This window comes from Silurus aristotelis (assembly GCF_946808225.1).
Source record: "Silurus aristotelis genome assembly, chromosome: 14".
In the NCBI taxonomy this organism is placed as follows: Eukaryota; Metazoa; Chordata; class Actinopteri; order Siluriformes; family Siluridae; genus Silurus; species Silurus aristotelis.
Window position 1 is genome coordinate 27,410,566 of NC_139587.1, and position 22,228 is coordinate 27,432,793.

Here is a 22,228-nt window from a genome sequence, read left to right on the forward strand (position 1 = left end):
CACCGTTTCGTAAATATTGTATAAACTCGTGCACAACAAGATACATGTATGCTCAGGATGTATTATTATAGAATTTGAGAATGCGTATATTATCGTATCTAAGATCAGATCCTATTTGTTTTATATCGACTTAACTTTAAATATTATTTTCTTGCGAACCACAAACAATAATTTACGGGTATTTTAAGATGAGGATCTGGCAACACAGGATTGCCGCCAGCTTCAGGGGGTGGAGATCTTGTTGCACGCTCTCGTAGCGGTGCACGCCGTGGTTGCTTAGCAACTGTTGCTTGAAAACATTTGCAGGCGGTTAGAAGTCAATCCTGCGCGCGTCCCAACGTCGGCGTCTTTGATTGGTCACCACTGTGAGCGCGGACCAATGAGCAAGAGTGTTGCTCAGGCAAAACCACGGGAAGGGAGGGGCGACTGCTGTATGAGTTTAATCGCAGGCTAAGCGAGGGCGCAGTCTCGCTCTCTCTCGCTCTCTCTCTCTCTTTCTGCTTTAAAGATGTCGTCGAAGAGAAATATTGGCGACCCAAAGGTTGGAATGATTAATATGTTATAGTGTATTATATTATATTATTACTATTTAATTCGGATTGCGTGAAAGAAACGAGGTTTAATGAGCGTTAGCTGATTGCTAAGCTGCAGGTTAACGGTGTTTTGTTGACTTCAGCCTGCAATTTATCTTCATGAATATTCAGGTTTCTCTCTGAAAGTGTGAAATATAAACGCACATGCATGCAGCAGAAATATCCCAAAACCATACACCAATAATGCACTGTTGCAGAAAAATTAGGACACAGCCCGTATAGCTGTCAGAATCTGGCCATGTCCCAAATTCACTACTGCCCCAAATTCACTACTGCCCCAAAATCACACTGCCCTGTTCACTACATGGTGCACTGTATTAAAAAAGTTGCTGCTCAGTCACGTGAGAGAGCATCAGGCATGACATTATAACATCATGACATTATAACATTATAACACCGATGATCTCTTCATCATGGAACCTGTTAGTGGGTGGATTTATTTATTAGGCAGCAGGTGTACATTTTGTCCTCAAAGTTGATGTTAAAAGCAGAAAAAAAGGCCGAGCGTAAGGATTTGAGTGAGTTTGATAAATTGTGACATCTAGGCGTCTGGGTGTGAGCGTCTTCAAAACTGCAGCTCTTGTGAGATGTTCCTGGTCTGGTCAGAATTTATCAAAAGTGCTCCAAGGAAGGAACAGTGGTGAACCGGTGACAGGGTCGTGGGGGATGAGAATAATTGATGCACGTGAGGAGTGAAGGCTGGTCGGTGTGGTCCGATCTAACAGACGAGCTCCTGTAGCTCAAACTTCATGCTGTTGATGATCGATGGGTCACGACTGTTTTAGCAGTAAAAGGGGACTAACCCAATATTATGCAGGTGGTCATAATGTTACGCCTGATCGTGTAGATCAAACAGATGTTCGCGTTGAGTCATAAACATCATTCACTGCTTTCTGATTGATTAAATGATTGTATTTTGTTGCAGTACTTGAAGAAACGAATCCCCCAGAACCCCAAATATCAGCATGTCAGGTCAAAACTTGATACAGGTGAGTTTGGATTGTTTTTTTGTTAGGGTAGGGGTAAGTGTTGGGGGTTAGTGTTAGTGTTGGGACTGGGGTCAGTTATGGGGTTAGTATTAGTGTTGAGTTTGGGGCTGGGGTCAGTGTTGGGGTTAATGGTAGTGTTGAGGTTGGAACTGGGGTCAGTGTTGGGGTCAGTGTTGGGGTTGGGACTGGGGAAAGTGTTGGGGTTAGTGTTAGTGTTAAGTTGGGGCCAGGGTCAGTGTTGGGGTTAGTGTTGAGTTTGGGGCTTGGGTCAATGTTTGGGTTAGTGTTGAGGTTGGGACTGGGTTCAGTGTTGGGGTTAGTGTTAAGGTTGGGACTGGGGTCCGTGTTATTGTTAGTATTAAGGTTGGGACTGGTGTCAGTGTTGGGGTCAGTGTTGGGGTTGGGGCTGGGGTCAGTGTTGGGGTTAGTGTTGGAGTTAAGACTGGGGTCATGTGTTGGTGTTGGGACTGTGGTCAGTGTTGGGGTTAGTGTTGGTGTTGAGTTTGGGACTGGAGTCAGTGTTGGGGTTAGTGTTGAGTTTGGGACTGGAGTCAGTGTTGGGGTTAGTGTTGGTGTTGAGTTTGGGACTGGAGTCAGTGTTGGTGTTGGTGTTGAGTTTGGGACTGGGGTCAGTTTTGGGGTTAGTGTTGGGACTGTGGTCAGTGTTGGGGCTAGTGTTGGTGTTGAGTTTGGGACTGTGGTCAGTGTTGGGGTTAGTGTTGGTGTCAGTGTGGTATTATGTGCAAACTAGGGTGTGTGTTTTACAGGGTCGAGCCTGACAAAGTACATGGAGAGACTGGAGGACCTGAAGAGAAGTGAGTGTGACACACTGCACTTTCTGTACAGGACACACACACACACACACACACACACACACACACACACACACACACACACACACACACCATCACCACACACACACACACCATCACACACCACACACACACCATCACCACACACACACACCATCACTCACCAACAATACACACACCACACACACACCACAAACACCACACACACACCATCATTCTTTCTTTCTTTCTTTCTTTCTTTCTTTCTTTCTTTCTTTCTTTCTTTCTTTCTTTCTTTCTTTCTTTCTTTTTTCTTACTTTCTTTCTTGCCTTCCTTCTTTCCCTCCATCACTTATTTATTTATTTATTTATTTATTTATTTATTTATCTGTCTCTTTAGTTTGTTCTGTCCTCCCTCCCTGCCTTCCTTTCTCTCATCCTTTCCTCCTCCCTCCTTCTTTATTGTCTTTCATTCTTTCTTTTCTTAATTTGTCTTTCTTTGTCTTTGCTGCATTTTTTATGTCACTTATGTGTTTATTTGTTTATTTGCCTCTTTAGTTTCTTTTTTCCCTGCCGTCCCTTCCTTCCTTCCTCACTGGTTTGTCTTTTTTCTCTGCATTTTCCTTTCTTTCTTTCTTTCTTTCTTTCTTTCTTTCTTTCTTTCTTTCTTTCTTTCTTTCTTTCTTTTTTTTTAATGTCTTTCTTTTTATTTTTATTTTGACTTTTTTCCTGCATTTCTTTCTCAATTCTGTCTTTTTTTCTTTAGTTCATCTTTAGTTGTTTATTGTAATGTGGTGAATCTGATCAGATCCTCACCCTCACTCTTGCCATCATGCAGCCAGAAATATAAAGAAAACAAACGCAACGCAGACGGAGCGAAAAACACCATATTTATTATTTATTAAATTGAGATTATGACGATTTAACAATTTGATTGTGTTTCAGATTACAGATACAAAAAAGACGAGCTTTTTAAAAGGCTCAAAGTGACTACGTTTGCTCAGCTGGTGAGTTTCGTGTGTGTGTGTGTGTGTGTGTGTGTGTGTGTGTGTGTGTGTGTGTGTGTGTTTATTTTCTCCATGATAAGTTATTCCTCCTCAGTAAATTCACTCACTGAAAGTTTTTCTATTTTTTCCCCCTCAGCTGCTCCAAGTGGCCTCAGTGTCGGACCTGAACGAGAGCATGATGGATGAAGAACCTACACTAGAAGGTCCATTTTTTTTTTTCTTCTTTTCTATAGTAACAGCAGATAGCCAAATGTTTGTGGACACCTGAATATAAAAATTGGTATGAGCTTCTTTTTGAACATCACATTCCACATTTAGTCTCCATTTGCTGATCTTCAGTCTTCTGGGAATATGTTCTACTAGATTTTGTGGAGATTTTGTGCCCATTCAAGCCACAAAGGGTGTAAAGGAAGTCAGGTGCTGATGTAGGTGAGGTGAGGAGGCCTGGGGTGCAGGTATTCAATAGGGTTTATACAGTTTTGTGCCTCCAACTTTTTTGGTAAAGAAACTCATATGGCTGGAAAAGTCATGTGTCCCAATAGTTTTGCTGTGAGAACAGTAAAAGACTCAACTCCTGATTTGGATCTTCTCGATATTGTTTTACGACAGATGTTGCTTCAGAGTCGGCAGGAGGAGACAGCGTTTCGGATCGGACCGACGGTTCTTCCCACTCCGGCCCTCGACCTGTCCAACTTCCCGACACAGACAATTCCGGGGACGCGACGTTCTCGCCCAGATCCACGCTTCAGAGGTAAAACCCTTTCTATCTACACAACATTACTGAGGTCTACACACACACACACACACACACACAACGTGACGAACACCATAATTATCCACTGTGAATTTCTTTCTTTCTTTGTCTTTTAATGATGTATTTTCTTGCATTTCCTACTTTTTCTTCCTCCCACTATTTTGTTCTTTCTTTCTTTTTGTTGTTGTTGTAATGATAGATTCCTGATCAGACCCCCCCCCCCCCCCCTCACTCCCCCCATTACACATGCACAAAGAGCCCAGGTCAGATAGAGCCCAGTTCTCTGGACCCTGGGTTGCGTTACACCTGACCACAGTGTAATCAGATATCCATTAGATACAACCCCCACCCCCCCTCTCACCCCTGCCCCCCTTTTGTGTTGTCAGTGTGATCAGTGGTGTAGGAGAGATGGATATGGACAGGGACGAGTGGAGGAGTGAGAACTTCACCTGCCCGAGTGCTCCTGCTCCTGCTCCGTGTGCTGCAGTGCGTCCATACCCAGAGTGTCCCTACCTGCTGCTGGACGTCCGGGACAGAGACCTGTACGACCAGTGCCACATCATCAGTGGTACGACCAGGAGGAACATTTAACATTTTTCTTGTCTTTCTACTCTTGTTTTCTTTCTCTCTTCTATTTAGTTCTTTTTGCTCCTCCTGTTTATTTGTCTTTCCTTGTTTTATATTCAGATTTGCAAACCTGCCCTGTCTCTCTCTTTCTCTCTCTCTCTCTCTCTCTCTCTCTCTCTCTCTCTCTCTCTCTCTCTCTCTCCAGCACACAGTTATCCCATTGCGACTCTCTCGAGGACGATGAATCCTTACACCAAGGAAGTTCTCGATTATGTATCCTTCTCCCTCTGTGGGGTCTTGAAAAATCATGGGGTCAAAGTGTAGTTTTAATGTATTTTACAGAACACAGCGTACCTACGCTACAAAAGTTTGCGGAGGATTCGAGAGGATTTGATGTGTTTTTTAAACATCTCTTTCCACATTTAGTTCTCACAACCATGTGCCAAATCAAACATGCGGATTGTCCGCTGTGGCGACCCCTAATGGGAGAAGCCGAAAGAAAGTTGACTATGTAATAAGAAGCTCCACTCTTCTGGGAAGATGTTCCACTTAATTTTGTGGAGATTTCTGCTCATCCAGAGTCAATTAGGCGATCCCAGAAGAGCACAAATCTCCACAAAATCAAGTGGAACATCTTCCCAGAAGAGTGGAGCTTTTTATAACATGGAAATGAGATCTAAATGTGGAATGAGATAAACATAAAAAAAAAAAACCCAGACCAATCTTACATAATCCCAATCCCAAGTCCTTGACCTGGTTGAACAGAGAAACGCTCAGGGGAAGATCATCATCCTGTATGATGAGGACGAGCGGATAGCCGGCCAGGCGGCCACCATCATGTGCGAGAGAGGCTTCGAGAATCTCTTCATGCTCTCCGGAGGCAAGATCTCGACCCGTCCTTGTAACGCGTCAGAGAAAATCCAAACCCTCCATCATAATAAACCTTTCCTTTTATTTTCTTCTCCTCTCCAAGGCTTGAAGGTGATCGCCCAGAAGTTTCCAGAAGGATTGACCACCGGTTCTTTTCCCCAAACCTGTCTTTCGTCTCCGAACGGGTCCTCGGCTCGGAAGCGCTCAACGCCCCGTCAGCCGCAGAAGCCAGCGGAAAACAAGTGGCGTTTCACCTCCGATGACCTCAACAACATCCAGCTGTTCCTGGACGAGGCGCTCGTACCCAGCGCGAGCAGCAGTGAGTGATCCAGTTCTCATCCAAACCTTAATATCCAGAACCACCTGGTGACAACATCACTACTGTTATCTAAATTTACAGGGTTTCCTCGCTTTTTCTTCACTCTCAGACACGTGGATTCTAGGCCTGGAAAAGGACATTAACTGGCCACAGAATCGCAGCCTTCACGAATTTCAGGAATTTTTAGAAATGCGCCTTTTCCACAAAGTTCAAATCGGCCACAGTTCCCGGAGACATCCATTGAAAAATTGTTATCAAAAATCGTTATCAATTTTGAAAAGTTTAAGCTACATTCACTTTAGATGGTCTTCATACGATCTTCAACCCATGGCAAATTAATACACAGGGATTTTTCTAAGAGTTCAAAAAGGACAGTTTTCCCGTTACAGAATTTCCGATAGTCTTTAGTCGCAAAGTCATGAAAATGTGCTAAATAAAAAAAAGAAAAAATATTAAAAAAATAAATAAATAAAAAAAAGACACAAATATTTCTACTTTTGAAACTGTAGAAACGTAACTAATCCTGTTAAAGAACCGCAATCGATGCAAATATTACATGGTCCATTTCTAGTTCTTGTTCTATTTTAATATTCAAAGTTAAGAAGCTTAAAATTATAATGGAAAAACAGAGCTGATGTGCACGGGGCCCAGTGAGTCGGCTCCTCGTAAAGCATGCCCTCAAACGGCACGTGCCGTCAGCGATTTGCCTCTAGAGGCCGCTCTCGTACTGTACAAGGTGGTATCAAAACATTTCGAGACTAGCTCTGTTCTAGCTCTGTCACTTTCGCTGAATGTCTTCCCTCAGGAAGACACTCCCCTTATGGCACACAGACTTATGAAGGTCGGTGTTCCCTGTGACTGTGCATGTAGCCTCGTGCTGCCATCTGTTGGCGTGTTACAAAACTAGTCTCAAATCTTTTTGATACCACCTCGTATAACAACAGCGGACCGTTTCAGCCGATCCAGGAAAAGACGCAACCCGGAAAAACTATCAGTGCGGATTAATCAGGAAAAAACAATGAATCAGTCAAACTCTAGTCGTGACCTCTGAAGAAAGGTGTTTTCCCTTCAAGTCGATCAGCTCCTTGATGTGTCTCTCTTTCTCTCTCTCTATTGTGTATTCTGTCTCTTTGTCTCTTTCCAGGTCGTTTGAGCACGAGGATGTCCACCAGCAGCGCTAGCTCTAAAATATCCAGCGCTCGGAGCAGTCGGCTCGGCTCCGATTCTGCACGGTCACAGAGCACTCGACCCTGGAAATAACCTCTGACCTTCATCATCACCACTTTACATCAGGAGACCTCGTGATGACCACATCTGCACACCGCTGGCCTTAACTAAACGGTTATAGTGTAACCGTTTAGTTAAGTGTAAATAGTGTAAATATCTCGGTTCTGGTGCGTTTGATTTAAACAGATCTTCCCCTTAATAGTTTTAAAGAGACACTGCAGTGTTTCCACTCAGTTTGTGAACGTAGAAGAAGAGCCTTCATTTGTCACATACGTTACAGCACAGTGAATTTCTTTTCGTCGCATATCCCAACTGGCTCAGAAGCTGGGGTCAGAGCGCATGGTCAGCCATGATACAGACCCCTGGAGCACAACGGGTTAAGGGCCTTTTCCAAGGGCCAAGGAGTGACAGCTTGGCGATGCCCCGGTTTGAAACCCAAACTTCCGATCAGTAACCCAGAGCATGAACCTCTGAGCTGCCACTCCCCCCATTGATATGTTGATAATAAACAGCTGTTACACTTTAATAAAACATTTAGGATGAACTGGATAAATTTAAGTCCTGTATGGACACTATGAACACGTTGGACAAAAGTTTGTGGACACACGAGTGCTTCTTTTTGAACATCTTCCACTTTTAGTCGCCATTTGAGGTCATAATAACTTTTTGCGAGATTTTTGCGAGCTACAAGGTAGGTGAGGCCTGGGGTGCCATCCTGAAAGTGTTCAGTAGGTTTGGAGTCAGCAGATCTTCCACTCCAACCCATATAATGCAGATCATGGAGCTGGCTTTGTGCTCAATTGTCACGCTGGAACAGGTTTTGGGTGTCCTAGTTCAAGTGAAGGGAAGATTTCATGCTACAGCATCCAGAGACATCTTTGAAAAGACCCCATACGGCTGGAAAAGTCAAGTGTCCCAATACTCTGTCCATATGGTATATGAGTAATCGTTATCAGCTTATTTTCATTATTCAGTGAGATCTTTACTAATTTGTACCTCAACTCATGAATTTAAAGGGAAGAATGACTTAAACGGAGCGTCCGATGTAAAACAGAACATCCTTACATGGTGCGGAACGTCACAAAGTTCTTTAGACGACTTCGTCGGCCAGTTGTCATTTAGTATTACAGTAGGTGTCCGTTCCTGTGCAGCTTGTGAAGAACGAAATGAAGGAATTTACTGTATCTGTGAAAGTGAATGTGCACTACGAAGCCTTGGTGTGGAAGTGTGTGTTTGTGTGTGGAAGTGTGTTTGTGTGTTTCTTCCACGGTGGATCTCAGTTGCACTGACACTCATCATTTTCACGTTTTCGCTGATGTTACAAACGCAAACTACCTGATGTGATTTTTGTTTTTGTATATTTAATGTCGAATAAAGAATGAATTTTGCACAGTAAATGAATTTTTTAGGGATGTATAAAGATTCAAAAGATCGGCGAACGGGTCGGGTCTGTGGTGTTGGTGTCACAGTACTGGGTTCTTGTAGTGAAGCAGGAGCTCAGTCGTTTGGATTAAAGTTCTCAGTTTACTTTATGATCCCCATCCTAACAGCTGTTAAATCAATAGCTGTACAGAAATAAGGGTAAATTTATTACTCTATAATAGTATTAGGAGCTCTGACTGGGCACTTCATAAGGACACCCGCTAATCACCTTATGGAGATCTACCAGGAGATGGAAATGGTGGTGAAAATTAAGAGTTTGGCCTGGTTACATTCTTTCTTGGACAGCTTGAATCATTCCCAGACATAAACAGGAATTGTCTGCACAAGTGAAGGGCCCAGTAGGCCCATGTCTAATGAACACATGGCTCATTATAACATAGCTCTTCTCAATAGCTTTTAAACCACATGCGCTCTATGGTGGCCAGTTTACCCCCTTTGGAGCTCTATTTCTAGCGTAAATGGTTCTTTTAGTCCACAGCTCATATATTTTTATATCTTTTTTTTTTAATAACCAGATATTAAGAACATTGGTGTACTCTCTTGAGCTTGTTCTCTTGCTTGGAGGTCATTCCTAAAAAGGATTACAGATAGGATTAAGGATACAACTAATGCTAGTTCAAATCTGTTATACGCTGATCAGGTATAACGTTTTGACATTATGAGCGGTAAGGTGAAGAACACTGATGATCTCTTCATCATGGCACCTGTTACTGGGTGGATTAATTTTTTTAGGCAGCAAGTGAACATTTTGTCCCCGAAGTTGATGTTAGAAGCAGGAAAAATGTGTAAGGATTAGAGCGAGTATGACAAATTGTGACGTCTAGACGACTGGGTCAGAGCATCTCCAAATCTGCAGCTTTTGTGGGATGGTTCTGGTCTGCAGTGGTCAGTATCTATTAAAAGTGCTCCAAGGAAGGAACAGTGGTGAACACGCGACAGGGTCGAGGATCATTGATGCACGTGAGGAGCGAAGGCTGGTCCGTGTGGTCCGATCCAACAGACGAGTTCCTGTAGCTTAAACTGCTGAAGTTCATGCTGCTCATGCTTGACAGGTCATGACAGTTTTAGCAGAAAAAGGGGACCAACACAATTAAGGTTCTTGATTCCCATTTTGCATTTGAAGAATGCTGAATTAGATCAGATGCCTCGTTCTGCTATTTACCTAAAGAATTAGATTTGAACCCTGTCTTCTCAGTTCTGAAAGTGTTTGTGATTTTCTTTAAGAAACTATTTTTTTTGCACATTATTATGTTTATTGCTGGAAATGACAGAAATCAGAATATCATCCCGTATTAAAGTCACAACTTTGTTATTATTATTGATTACGATGCTGCTGGTTCAGTACGGGTTGTTCTTGGTGTGCTTCATGATGGCCATGAGGGCCAGCCAGGTCTCCTGAGCAGTCGGGATGATCTGATTGGCTGGCAGGATGAATCCGTATCGTCCGGTGTCTCTCAGTTCGAAGGTGTAAGAGTACTTGATGCCCTGGTTGTAGGTCCAGTCAATGGTGCCTCCGCTCGCTTGGTCTGAGTGGAAAAATTACATTGACGTATTAATTTCACTCTAAACATAACTTGGTTTGGAAAACAGCAACCTGGAGAAACCCAACATAGACAGGTTTGGGGTACTAGCTAAACGTTTGGAAAACTATCTAAAACATTAATAGTTATACAAAAAGAACTCACTTCCTGTTTTACTGCCTGATCTTATCAAGTTTTTAAAAACGAAACAGTCAGGATATATATTTTATATGTATATATTTCCTGAGAACATCTTGATTGTAGCTGTGTACGTACAGATGGTGGTGATGATGCTGCCGTATCTGTACTGAGTGTTATACAGGCTGCTCAGGTCACTGACGGCTTTCTTCGCAAGTTCATGCTAAACAGAAAAAAAGATTTACCACTTTATCAGACAAAGCGATATTTATTTATATACAAATCATGTTGTGAAGGTCTGGACATCTCACCAGCTCTGCCTGGTCCTTGCAGGGAGTTCTGGTGTAGCCGTAGGGGTAGAGGAGCATCTGAGAGTAGCTGTGGATGGACACGAAGGCTTTAATCTGGCCGTGAGATGTAACAAAGTCAACGATGGACTTGACCTCGGGTTCCGAGTTAGCTTTCGGTCCACGGTACGTCTCAGTGCAGGGGCTACTGCTAGCGCCGGCGCCTGAAGATAAATTTCTTTCATTTCAGCGTTTTTTATTTTATTGAACTTCCAGCAATTCACAATCAAGTATTTAGACTCACATTTAAATATTATCATGAAACTAAACTGTGCTCAATTGTAGTTCTTTTTGAACATCTAATTCCATTTAGTCTTTCTTTTAAGAACTTTTACTTTTCAGAGCAGATGTTCCACTAGATTTTGTGGAGATTCATTCAGCTACAAGGGTGTTAGTAAACTCGGGTACTGATGTAGGTGAGGTGAGGAGGCCTGGGATGCCATTCCAATTAATCCCAAAGGTGTTTAAAAGGGTTGGAGCTCTATAGCGCCATGTAAAGCAGATCTTCATGGAGATGGCTTAGTGCACAGGGAAATTGTCATGCTGGAACAGGTTTGGGTCTCCTAGTTCAAGTGAAAAAAATATCATATGGCTGAAAAAGTCAGGTGTCAAAATTTTCATGTCTAGATAGTGTATGTAGTGTACCTCGTCTTTTTCTTTTTGCTGCTCTCATTAGGGGGCGCCACAGCGGATCATCCGTCTCCATACCCCCCCTGTCCTCTACATCTGCCTCTTTCACACCAACTACCTGCATGTCTTCCCTCACCACATCCATAAACCTCCTCCTTGGTCTTCCACTTTTCCTCCTTCCTGGTGGCTCCATCCTCAGCATTCTCCTACTGATATACCCCATGTCCCTCCTCTGCACATGTTCAAACCATCTCAATCACATCTCCCTCACCTTGTCGCCAAAACGTCCTACATGCGCTGTCCCTCTAACAAACTAATTTCTAATCCTGTCCATCCTTGTTAATCCTAATGAAAATCACAGCATCTTTAACTCTGCCACCTCCAGCTCCACCTCCTGTCTTTTAGTCAAATGTATGTATGTATATATATATATATATATATATATATATATATATATATAAATATACCTCCAAATCCAGCATCCCAGTTCCTGTTGGGATCGACTCCAACGCAGCTTGATCCAGGGTTGGGCTTCCTCGTCTTACGCCACATGCGGTTCTGTGAAAAAAGTTTATATTTATGGCATTTGGTAGATGTAATTTCACAGAGCGACGTACGTTTATCTCCTCCCCCTTGCTCAGTTACGGAAGCTTGGTGTGGCTCGGATTTTAAATCATGACCTTAAACCATAAGGCTACCATCTCCCGCTGCTAGAAATATCAGAGGCAACCTCAACTGATGTAACCAGCAATGCATCAGATCAAAAACTGGGGAGATACTAAAGCTAACTTGAATACATGTTTAAATAATTCTTATTTCGGCTTCTCCCATTAGGAGTCGCCACAGCCGATCAGCCTTCTCCATACATGTGCTGTCCCTCTAATAAACTCATTTCTAATCCTGTCCATCGTCATCACTCCCAACGAACATCTCAACATCTTCAGCTCTGCTACCTCCAGCTCCACCTCCTGTCTTTTACTCAATGCCACTGTCTCTAATCCATACAACATCTCAGGTCTCACCACAGTCCTATAAACTTTCACTCTCACAGATACTCTTCTATCACAAATCACTCCTGCTATCACTCTTCTCCACCCACTCCACCCTGCCTGCACTCTTTTCTTTACTTCTCTAATACACTCTCCATTACTTTGCACTGTTGACCCCAGGTACCTGAACTCCTCCACCTTCTCCACCTCTTATCCCTGCAACCGCACCCCTCCACTGCCCTCCCTCTCATTCACACACATGTACTCTGTCTTACTCCTACTGACTTTCATTCCTCTTCTCTCCAGCACGTACCTCCACCTCTCCAGGATCTTCTCAACCTGCTCCCTACTTTCACCACAAATCACAATATCATCAGCAAACATCATAGTCCATGGAGACTCCTGACTGACCTCGTCCTTCAACCTGTCCATCACCACTGCAAACAGGAAAGGGCTCAGAGCCGATCCTTGATTAAATAATTAAACTGCAAAAAACACCAAGGTCTGTGTGTGTGTGTGTGTGTGTGTGTGTGTATATGTGTGTGTAAATTTTGTTTCCACTTACGCTGCTGTGGGTAAACTGAAATCCATCAGGATTGGTGATGATCTCCAGGAAGATGTCGTACTTGTCGAGGATGTCAGTCAGTTCTGCGTCACGTCCATAATCTGTCACAATCTACACAAGAATGCGATTTGACCTTAAAGCTAAATTCTAAACACACACATGCTTCCACATGCCGCTGGAATATACGGAGGATGAAGCAGGAAACAGTTGAGGCGAACCTTTTTGGCAAACCAGGTTCCGCTAGCTTGAGTCACCCATTCTCTGGAGTGAATACCAGTGTCGATCCAGAGGCCAGGTCGGTTAGCACCAGTGCTGAACTATATAGAAAAAAAACCCAATACACATCAATACTCCAATTCCAAAAAAGTTTGGACACTGTGTACAATGTAAATAAAAATAGAATGCGATGATTTGTAAATCTCATAAACCCATATTTCTGGGAAATGTACCATTTTAAAGAAAAAAAGAATTCATTTTGAATTTGTTGACTGCAACACGTCGCACGTGCACGTTGCCTGCAGTCTAGACCTTGCACTATTTATTTACATTTGGTGCATCGTGAAACAAAAAATACAACAAAGAACACCCAGAACTGCTGAGCAGCTACAATCCTGTATAAGACACATATAGGACTACATTCCTCTCCCAAAACTTCAGCAACTGCTCTTCTCAGTTACCAGATGTGTACGGACAGAAGACGATGCTACACAGTGGTAAACATGGTCCTGTCCTAGCGTTTTTGAGACGTGTTGCAGCCACAGTACGGACGATAACAGACTGAGAATTGTTTACATTTATGAATATTGAAGAATACAGAATTCTGCCCTCTCCTTGAACTGCCACCTTAACATGGTGGAGGGGTTTGAGTACTCGAATGACCCTAGGAGCTATGTTGTCCGGGGCTATATGCCCCTGGTAGGGTCTCCCAAGGCAAACAGGTCCTGGGCGACGGGTCAGACTAAGAGCGGTTTAAAACCCCTTATGAGAGATACTACATCAGGGACCGTGACGTCGCCCGGTATGGCGCAGCCGGGGCCCCACCCTGGAGCCAGGCCCGGGGTTGGGGCTCGTATGCGAGCGCCTGGTGGCCGGGCCTTCCCCCACAGGGTCCGGCCGGGCTCAGCCCGAAGAAGCGACGTGGGGCCGCCTTCCAGTGGGCTCACCACCTGCAGGAGGGACCGTAAGGGGCCGGTGCTAAGAGGATCGGGCAGCAGTCGAAGGTGGAGGCCTCGACAACCCGATCCCTGGACACGGAAGCTAGCTCTAGGGACGTGGAATGTCACCTCGCTGGCGGGGAAGGAGCCTGAGATTGTGCGTGAGGTTGAGAGGTTCCGACTAGAGATAGTCGGGATCACCTCTACGCACGGCCTGGGCTCTGGAACCACACTCCTCGAGAGAGGATGGACTCTTTACAACTCTGGAGCTGCCCATGGTGAAAGGCGTCGGGCTGGTGTGGGTTTGCTTATAGCCCCCCAGCTCAGCCGCCATGTGTTGGAGTTTACCCCGGTGAACGAGAGGGTCGTTTCCCTGCGCCTACGGGTCGGGGATAGGTCTCTCACTGGCGTGTGTGCCTACGGGCCAAACCATAGAGTACCCGGCCTTCTTGGGGTCTCTGGGAGGGGTGCTGGACAGTGCTCCGACTGGGGACTCTGTCGTTCTACTAGGAGACTTCAATGCACACGTGGGCAGCGACAGTGACACCTGGAGGGGCGTGATTGGGAGGAACGGCCCCCCTGATCTGAACCCGAGCGGTGTTCAGTTATTGGACTTCTGTGCTAGTTACAGTTTGTCCATAACGAACACCATGTTCAAGCATAAGGGTGTCCATCAGTACACGTGGCACCAGGACACCCTAGGCCGCAGGTCGATGATCGACTTTGTGGTCGTTTCATCTGACCTGCGGCCGTATGTCTTGGACACTCGGGTAAAGAGAGGGGCGGAGCTGTCAACTGATCACCACCTGGTGGTGAGTTGGATCCGATGGCGGGGGAGGAAGCTGGACAGACTCGGCAGACCCAAGCGTACTGTGAGGGTCTGCTGGGAACGTTTGGCTGAGCCTCCTGTCAGAGAGATCTTCAACTCCCACCTCCGGCGGAGCTTTGACCAGATCCCGAGGGAGGCCGGAGATATTGAGTCCGAGTGGACCATGTTCTCCACCTCCATTGTCGAAGCGGCCGCTCGGAGCTGTGGCAGTAAGGTCTCCGGTGCCTGTCGAGGCGGCAATCCCCGAACCCGGTGGTGGAAACCGGAAGTAAGGGATGCCGTCAAGCTGAAGAAGGAGTCCTACCTGGCCTGGTTGGCTTGTGGGACTCCTGAGGCAGCTGACGGGTACCGGCAGGCCAAGCGAACTGCAGCCCGGATGGTTATCGAGGCAAAAACTCGGGCCTGGGAGGAGCTCGGTGAGGCCATGGAGAAGGACTATCGGCTGGCCTCGAAGAGATTCTGGCAAACCGTCCGGGGGTGGATGAGATCCGCCCTGAGTACCTCAAGTCTCTGGATGTTGTGGGGCTGTCTTGGCTGACACGCCTCTGCAGCATCGCGTGGCGGTCGGGGACAGTGCCTCTGGAATGGCAGACCGGGGTGGTGGTCCCTTTTTTTAAGAAGGGGGACCGGAGGGTGTGTTCCAACTATAGGGGGATCACACTTCTCAGCCTACCTGGGAAAGTCTATGCCAGGGTACTGGAGAGGAGAATACGGCCGATAGTAGAACCTCGGATTCAGGAGGAACAATGTGGTTTTCGTCCAGGCCGTGGAACACTGGACCAGCTCTATACCCTCTACAGGGTGCTGGAGGGTTCATGGGAGTTTGCCCAACCAGTCCACATGTGCTTTGTGGATTTGGAAAAGGCATTCGACTGTGTCCCTCGCGGCGGCCTGTGGAGGGTGCTCCGGGAGTATGGGGTCGGGGGCCCTTTACTAAGGGCTGTCAGGTCCCTGTATGACCGAAGCAGGAGCTTGGTTCGCATTGCCGGCAGTAAGTCAGACTTGTTCCCGGTGCATGTTGGACTCCGGCAGGGCTGCCCTTTGTCACCGGTTCTGTTCATAATTTTTATGGACAGAATTTCTAGGCGCAGCCAGGGGTCGGAGGGTGTCCGGTTTGGTGACGACACGATTTCGTCTTTGCTCTTTGCAGATGATGTTGTCGTGTTGGCTTCATCAGACCAGGACCTTCAGCATGCACTGGGACGGTTTGCAGCCGAGTGTGAAGCGGCTGGGATGAGAATCAGCACCTCCAAATCCGAGGCCATGGTCCTCAGTCGGAAAAGGGTGGCTTGCCCACTTCAGGTTGGTGGGGAGTTCCTGCCGCAAGTGGAGGAGTTTAAGTATCTTGGGGTTTTGTTCACGAGTGAGGGAAGGGTGGAACGGGAGATTGACAGACGGATCGGTGCAGCTTCTGCAGTAATGCGGTCGATGTACCGGTCTGTCGTGGTGAAGAAGGAGCTGAGCCGCAAGGCGAAACTTTCGATTTACCGGTCAATCTACGTTCCTACTCTCACCTATGGTCATGAGCTCTGGGTCATGACCGAAAGGACAAGATCCCGGATACAGGCGGCCGAAATGTGCTTCCTCCGCAGGGTGGCTGGGCGATCCCTTAGAGATAGGGTGAGAAGCTTAGTCACTCGGGAGGAGCTCGGAGTAGATCCGCTGCTCCTCCACATCGAGAGGGGTCAGCTAAGGTGGCTCGGGCATCTGTTCCGGATGCCTCCTGGACGCCTTCCTGGGAAGGTGTTCCGGGCGCGTCCCACTGGGAGGAGACCCCGGGGAAGACCTAGGACACGCTGGAGAGACTATGTCTCCCGGCTGGCCTGGGAACGCCTTGGTGTCCCCCCGGAAGAGCTGGAAGAAGTGTCTAGGGAGAGGGAAGTCTGGGCATCTTTGCTTAGACTGCTGCCCCCGCGACCCGGCATCGGATAAGCGGGAGAAGATGGATGGATGGATGGACAGAATTCTGCTGTTCCAGATCACACCCAGAGATAAAGTAGTGCCAGAAGATTACAATTATTTGCATTGCACAATAAATAGGTATTGGAGACTTTTTTTTCCTTTAGTTTTGTAGTTGCATTGTTTTATGTAGCACCAGGGTTCTCTAAACGTCTCTTTTCACTGTGTACTGCGTCAGCTAGATGGTTGAAATGACAATAAAAGCTTCTTGACTTGAATTCAGAAAAACTGTGTGTATTAGTAATGGAGCTGTTGGCGTTAACTCCTGGTGCTGTTTTCGGTTGTATTTCTCATTTGAAAGTTTTCTTTAGTTTGTCTCCAAATTGATCCTATTCCTCAAACTATTGATCAAAATCACAGCATTCACCATATAAGTTCAAGCACATGCAGAAATCCTCCTCAGTAAGTTCGTTAGAAAATCTGTACCATTGCTGTCTCTATATGAAGCTAGAACGTATGTTTCTATGGTAACAGTTGTTTATAAGGCATTACTTCTGATCTTCCAGCCAATCAGAATCCAGCATTCACCCTGCCCAGGGGGTAATTATTAATAAACCCAGTGCACTGATGGGGTGTGCAGTTAATCCGATGTCATCAGCTCAAACGCTTCCACGTGTCAGTGTTATGTGACTTACTTTCAGAACATTGAGTGGACGTCCCTCATAACTCTGTCCGATCACGATCTTGCTAACGAATCCAGGGTTCTCCTGCACCAACATGTCCATGAAGCTGTTGATCTGGAAAACAGGTGGAGATTTAGAGTCTCTGATGAGTTTGTTTCTGAAACTGGGCATGGCTTTAAATTCTGCATGGATGAAATCCAGCACTGCTGCTGTTGCTCTTTTACTCCTCGTTTTTTTTAACAGCAGCAATTTGCAAACAATACAATTGTTATCCATTTATTGTTACATTGAAGGTTATAACTTTATTTCTCTCTCTTGAAGGTAATAAACAAGAAAGAACAGTAAATATTTATTCCTCACAGAAGGCTGACTGGCAGTGAGACTCCTTTCATACAATTCCTAACAAATAACTTTCTGTCAATGATGCATAGTTTATTGACTGTACTGTCTGTCTCCCTGTCTGTCTGCCTGTCTGCCTGTTAGTCTTTCTTTCTTTCTTTCTTTCTTTCTTTCTTTCTTTCTTTCTTTCTTTCTTTCTTTCTTTCTTTCTTCGTCTGTCTCTCTCTATTCTGTCTCTCCCCCTGTTTCTTATATCAATAATTTCTCTCTCTCTCTCTCTCTCTCTCTCTCTCTCTCTCTCTCTCTCTCTCTCTCTCTCTCTCTCTCTCTTTCTCTCTCTCTCCCCTTTACTCTCTTTCCCTGAGTCTCTTTCTCCCTTTATTTTTGTTGTTTCTGTCTGACTTGTATTTCTTTCTTTCTTTCTTTCTTTCTTTCTTTCTTTCTTTCTTTCTTTCTTTCGTTCTTTCGTTCTTTCTTTCTTTCTTTCTTCTTCTGTCTCTCTCTATTCTGTCTCTCCCCCTGTTTCTTATATCAATAATTTCTCTCTCTCTCTCTCTCTCTCTCTCTCTCTCTCTCTCTCTCTCTCTCTCTCTCTCTCTTTCTCTCTCTCTCTCTCCCCTTTACTCTCTTTCCCTGAGTCTCTTTCTCCCTTTATTTTTCTTGTTTCTGTCTGACTTGTATTTCTTTCTTTCTTTCTTTCTTTCTTTCTTTCTTTCTTTCTTTCTTTCTTTCTTTCTTTCTTTCTTTCTTTCTTTCGTTCTTTCGTTCTTTCTTTCGTTCTTTCTTCTTCTGTCTCTCTCTATTCTGTCTCTCCCCCTGTTTCTTATGTCAATAATTTCTCTCTCTCTCTCACTCTCTCTCGCTCTCTCTCGCTCTCTCTCTCTCTCTCTCTCTCTCTTTCTCTTTCTCTCTCTATCTCTCTCTCTCTCTCTCTCTCTTCCCTTTACTCTCTCTCCCTGAGTCTCTTTCTCCCTTTATTTTTCTTGTTTCTGTCTGACTCTGTATTTCTTTCTTTCTTTCTTTCTTTCTTTCTTTCTTTCTTTCTTTCTTTCTTTCTTTCTTTCTTTCTTTAAAACTGGAGACTCCTTCCATAAATAATAAATACTGAATAAACCACAAGTTAATAGAAACCACAATGTGTTCAAGATTCCAAATTAGAATATAAACTCGATCACCCGAGCTGCTGTTCTCGGAAGTCTGATCTCACTGACCTCGTTTGGCGTGTGGTAGCTGGCGTAGGTAAAATCATCGGTGCTTCTCGGCTGGAGACCCCTAAATCTCAACATCTCACCCTGCTCTTCGTTGAGAAGATCCTGGAGGCGAGAGGATGGTTTTACAATCGGTGAAGTAATAAGTGTAAAAGTGAAACTCAGTTAAACTCTACCTGAAGATCTTGGATCATGATCTCATAATGAATCTCATTGTATCCCAGGAACGCTCTGACGGCCTGCAGGCTGGGGAAGGGAACACGGACATCAACAGGGAGCGACAGGTCAACAGGTTCCCTCCAGAAATCCAGCTACACACCCACACACACACAATAAAAGAAATAAGAATCTAAGAAATTCTAGTTCTGAATATTTTGACCAAAATCTGTTGGATAGTTATGGAATTCTGAATGTCCTTCAGGAATTTTACCCCGAGCTGCTCGTTCTCCGAGAGTTCCTTCAGGAGACTGAGATGAGCCTCATCTACAGGAGTAATCCGAAGGACCTGGTGTCTATCAGAACACAAGTGTGATCAGTCATCAGGCTATTAATGGCATTTCCATTCTGTGTTTTCATGTCTAGAAATGATCCAGATGGAGAAACTGTTCTGGATGTCAGCTTTAACCAGATCTCACTGCAATATATGTGGAAAATCTGTGTGGAAAATAGTCAAATGTATGCAGTATTTCTGAAAGGATTTCAATAAATGAACCTTATTTTGAAATATTTTCCTTATTTCCAGAAAAATCTCTTAAATAGAGCAAAATGTTGTTTTTTTTTATCTGCCATTAAAACAAATTAAAAATGAGTACAGATGGATTTCACAGTCTATCCTGTGTAGGACACTTCAAATTCTCCTTTTTTTTAAATGAAAAAGTTACCCCTCGAAGGTTTCATTGCCAAAAACGGCAACAAACAGAGCCAGAAAAGCCCAAAGTCCTCTCATTTTCCTTCCTGAAGTGCTCCCTCCAAGCAGCAGGTGTCCTTTTATACGTGAGCCTTCAGGAAGACCTTCGGACAGGTTCGGACACCGAGTTGGAAACGTTGCTCTGTTTCCTATAACTTCAGCCAAAACAAGGACATGGAAAAGGAAAGAGAACGACTGATGTAGGATCAGGTTCCATTTCGGTGTTTTGTGGAGTAGAAGAGAAAAACTGCTCCTCGATCAGTGCTTTTACTTTGTGTGTGTTTGTTCATGGATGGAAATAAAAAAATGTTCGGTGAGAAGACGGCAGATGCTGTTATGTACAACCGAATCCAAGTCTCCACCTCACGCCACCTTTTTACACGTTTTTCTTTTCCCATTGCTTTGTGGTTTAAAGGGACTTCATCTGGAATTAATATTCGCAATCTAAGGATTCTTCTCACTGACTCTGAAGACACTTGAGATGTATTATTGATTGACATTAACTTTTGGTCTCTGTGTCCAGTCTGTAACGGCCCAGAAAAACCCATCAGATATCATCGGGTACTGATGTAGCTGAGGTGAGGAGGCCTGGGGTTCAGTCAGACTGAAGAATTCATGCCAAAGGTGTTCAATAGGGTTGGAGCTCCATACAGGAGATCTTCCACTCCAGCTGATGTTCAGAAGATTTTCATGGAGCTGGATTTGTGCTTATCATGCTTGAACAGGTTTGGTTCTCCTAGTTCTCCTAGGAACATTTCAAGCTACGAGTGTGTGCCTTCAAGTTTCAGGGAACATTTTGGGGAAGAACCACATACAGCTGGAAAAGTCAGATCTTTTGGCCATATAGTATATTTTTCAACACTCAAATGTTTCTTAGTGTGTGTGTGTGTGTGTGTGTGTGTGTGTGTGTGTGTTGCTTGGTTCATCATAACTCTAGTCAAACTGCTCTTATAAATTGACGGTCCTTTAGTAAAACCGCTGATAAATACAGGAGGTCAGTCAGCCAAGTATAGCTGAGCTGAGTACACACAGGGAACGGAAAATGTTATGATACGGAGGTCAAAGAACAGGTGTGAGAGAAGATATTTAAGCAAAAAGTGTGAGATAAAAGGACCAAACAAGAACGAGAACCACGGTGAAAAAATGAGCAATGTGGGGGAAGAAAAGAGAACAGAAATGAGAATATATATATATATTTGATTTTGATATTTGTTTTTATTAACAAAAACCTCCAATCTCTTCTCCATTTATTGACTTATTTGGGTTTGTGGTTCTTGAAAAACCTTGAACCTTCGTAAAAAAGAACCGATCAACCATCAGTGGCTTCATCCAACATTTTGGCTTTTTTCTTTAGCGGTTCATATGGATCACTATGTGCTTTTAAAAAAGCATCAAGAAAGGGAAAACGGGAGTCACACGCACGTCCGGTGTTCTGCCGAGCACTACGTCGTCAAACACTCCCTGGAGAACAACCAACCTTCTCCCACCCTGCCCCATTTCACACCATGCTCTACAAAATCGCCTACGAGCTCTACGGCTCCAGAACGGACATTTCTTTCTTAAAACAACCGCCAATGAAATGCAACAAACCCTGCAGAAAAGTCAAATCTAGAACCTCTTTACAATTCTTTCATTTGTCTCATTTGGAGAATTCTCTTAAACGTCTCTTAAATCTTCCAGAATTCTGACCAGCTTTAACCATTAAAAAGTGTCAAATCTAGGACCATTTCTCTTGAAGGTGCACAGGACAGAATTTCATCATTTTGAATAAAGAATTCTATTTCGAACGTCCCCACATTTCCTCCGTTCCTGCCTATGTAGACAAAGACAGAGCACGTTATTAATCTGCAGGATCAGATGTTCAGGATCCTTCGCTGTTCTGTTTGAGTTTTTTATTATAAACAAAACAAAAAAAAGGGATCGAATTGATTAAATGAAACGTTCGAAAGTGCTTTAAAACAACGTTCATCGTGAAAAGCACGACAGAAATAAACTTGAAACAAATCAACAATTTTATTCATTATGATTTGAGAAGAAGGACTGAGAGAGATGACATGAACCGAAATCTGTTTTCAATGATTTGAAGGTATCTTCAATCTTCTAAATATGCACACACACAGTTCTAATTCCAGTGTTGGAGCAGATTAATGAGGTTAAAGAGCAATGGTGACCTTCTACAGTGTTGATGATGGAACTTGCTTAAGGAACAGTAGATGGGGATTGGACTAGATGATGGTTCCACATGAACAGTGTAAAGATCCATGAAGTTACTGAGCAACTCAAGAAATTTGAGGATGGATTTTTGAAATGGTTCTGCATTTAAGCATCCATCACTGAACAGCACCTCAACAATGATGGAACTGTAATGAATGGGCATTTGGTGTTGAGGATGAGGATGGGCTCACTTTCAAATCTGGTTCCTCTCAAGGTTTCTTCCTTATGCCACCTCAGGGAGCTTTT

The 22,228-nt window shown here is 44.4% G+C and overlaps 2 protein-coding genes across 2 annotated transcripts; one reads left to right on the top strand and one right to left on the bottom strand.

Moving 5' to 3' along the window:
* Nucleotides 1-48: 48 nt before the first annotated feature.
* Nucleotides 49-8,514, top strand: cep41 (centrosomal protein 41). The gene is made up of 11 exons (XM_083561253.1): nucleotides 49-541; nucleotides 1,519-1,582; nucleotides 2,350-2,397; nucleotides 3,319-3,380; nucleotides 3,517-3,583; nucleotides 3,990-4,131; nucleotides 4,521-4,702; nucleotides 4,907-4,974; nucleotides 5,467-5,581; nucleotides 5,675-5,890; nucleotides 7,035-8,514. The coding sequence occupies exons 1-11, from the start codon at nucleotides 509-511 to the stop codon at nucleotides 7,148-7,150; spliced, it is 1,113 nt and encodes a 370-aa protein (XP_083417379.1). The 5' UTR covers nucleotides 49-508; the 3' UTR covers nucleotides 7,151-8,514.
* Nucleotides 8,515-9,790: 1,276 nt separating this feature from the next.
* LOC310737075 (carboxypeptidase A1-like) lies at nucleotides 9,791-19,898 on the bottom strand. The gene is made up of 11 exons (XM_083561248.1): nucleotides 19,743-19,898; nucleotides 19,292-19,373; nucleotides 19,038-19,172; nucleotides 18,865-18,966; nucleotides 17,327-17,428; nucleotides 12,968-13,066; nucleotides 12,750-12,860; nucleotides 11,663-11,753; nucleotides 10,530-10,729; nucleotides 10,357-10,441; nucleotides 9,791-10,086 (listed from the first exon to the last, which is right to left on the bottom strand). The coding sequence occupies exons 1-11, from the start codon at nucleotides 19,805-19,807 to the stop codon at nucleotides 9,899-9,901; spliced, it is 1,260 nt and encodes a 419-aa protein (XP_083417374.1). The 5' UTR covers nucleotides 19,808-19,898; the 3' UTR covers nucleotides 9,791-9,898.
* Nucleotides 19,899-22,228: the final 2,330 nt, after the last annotated feature.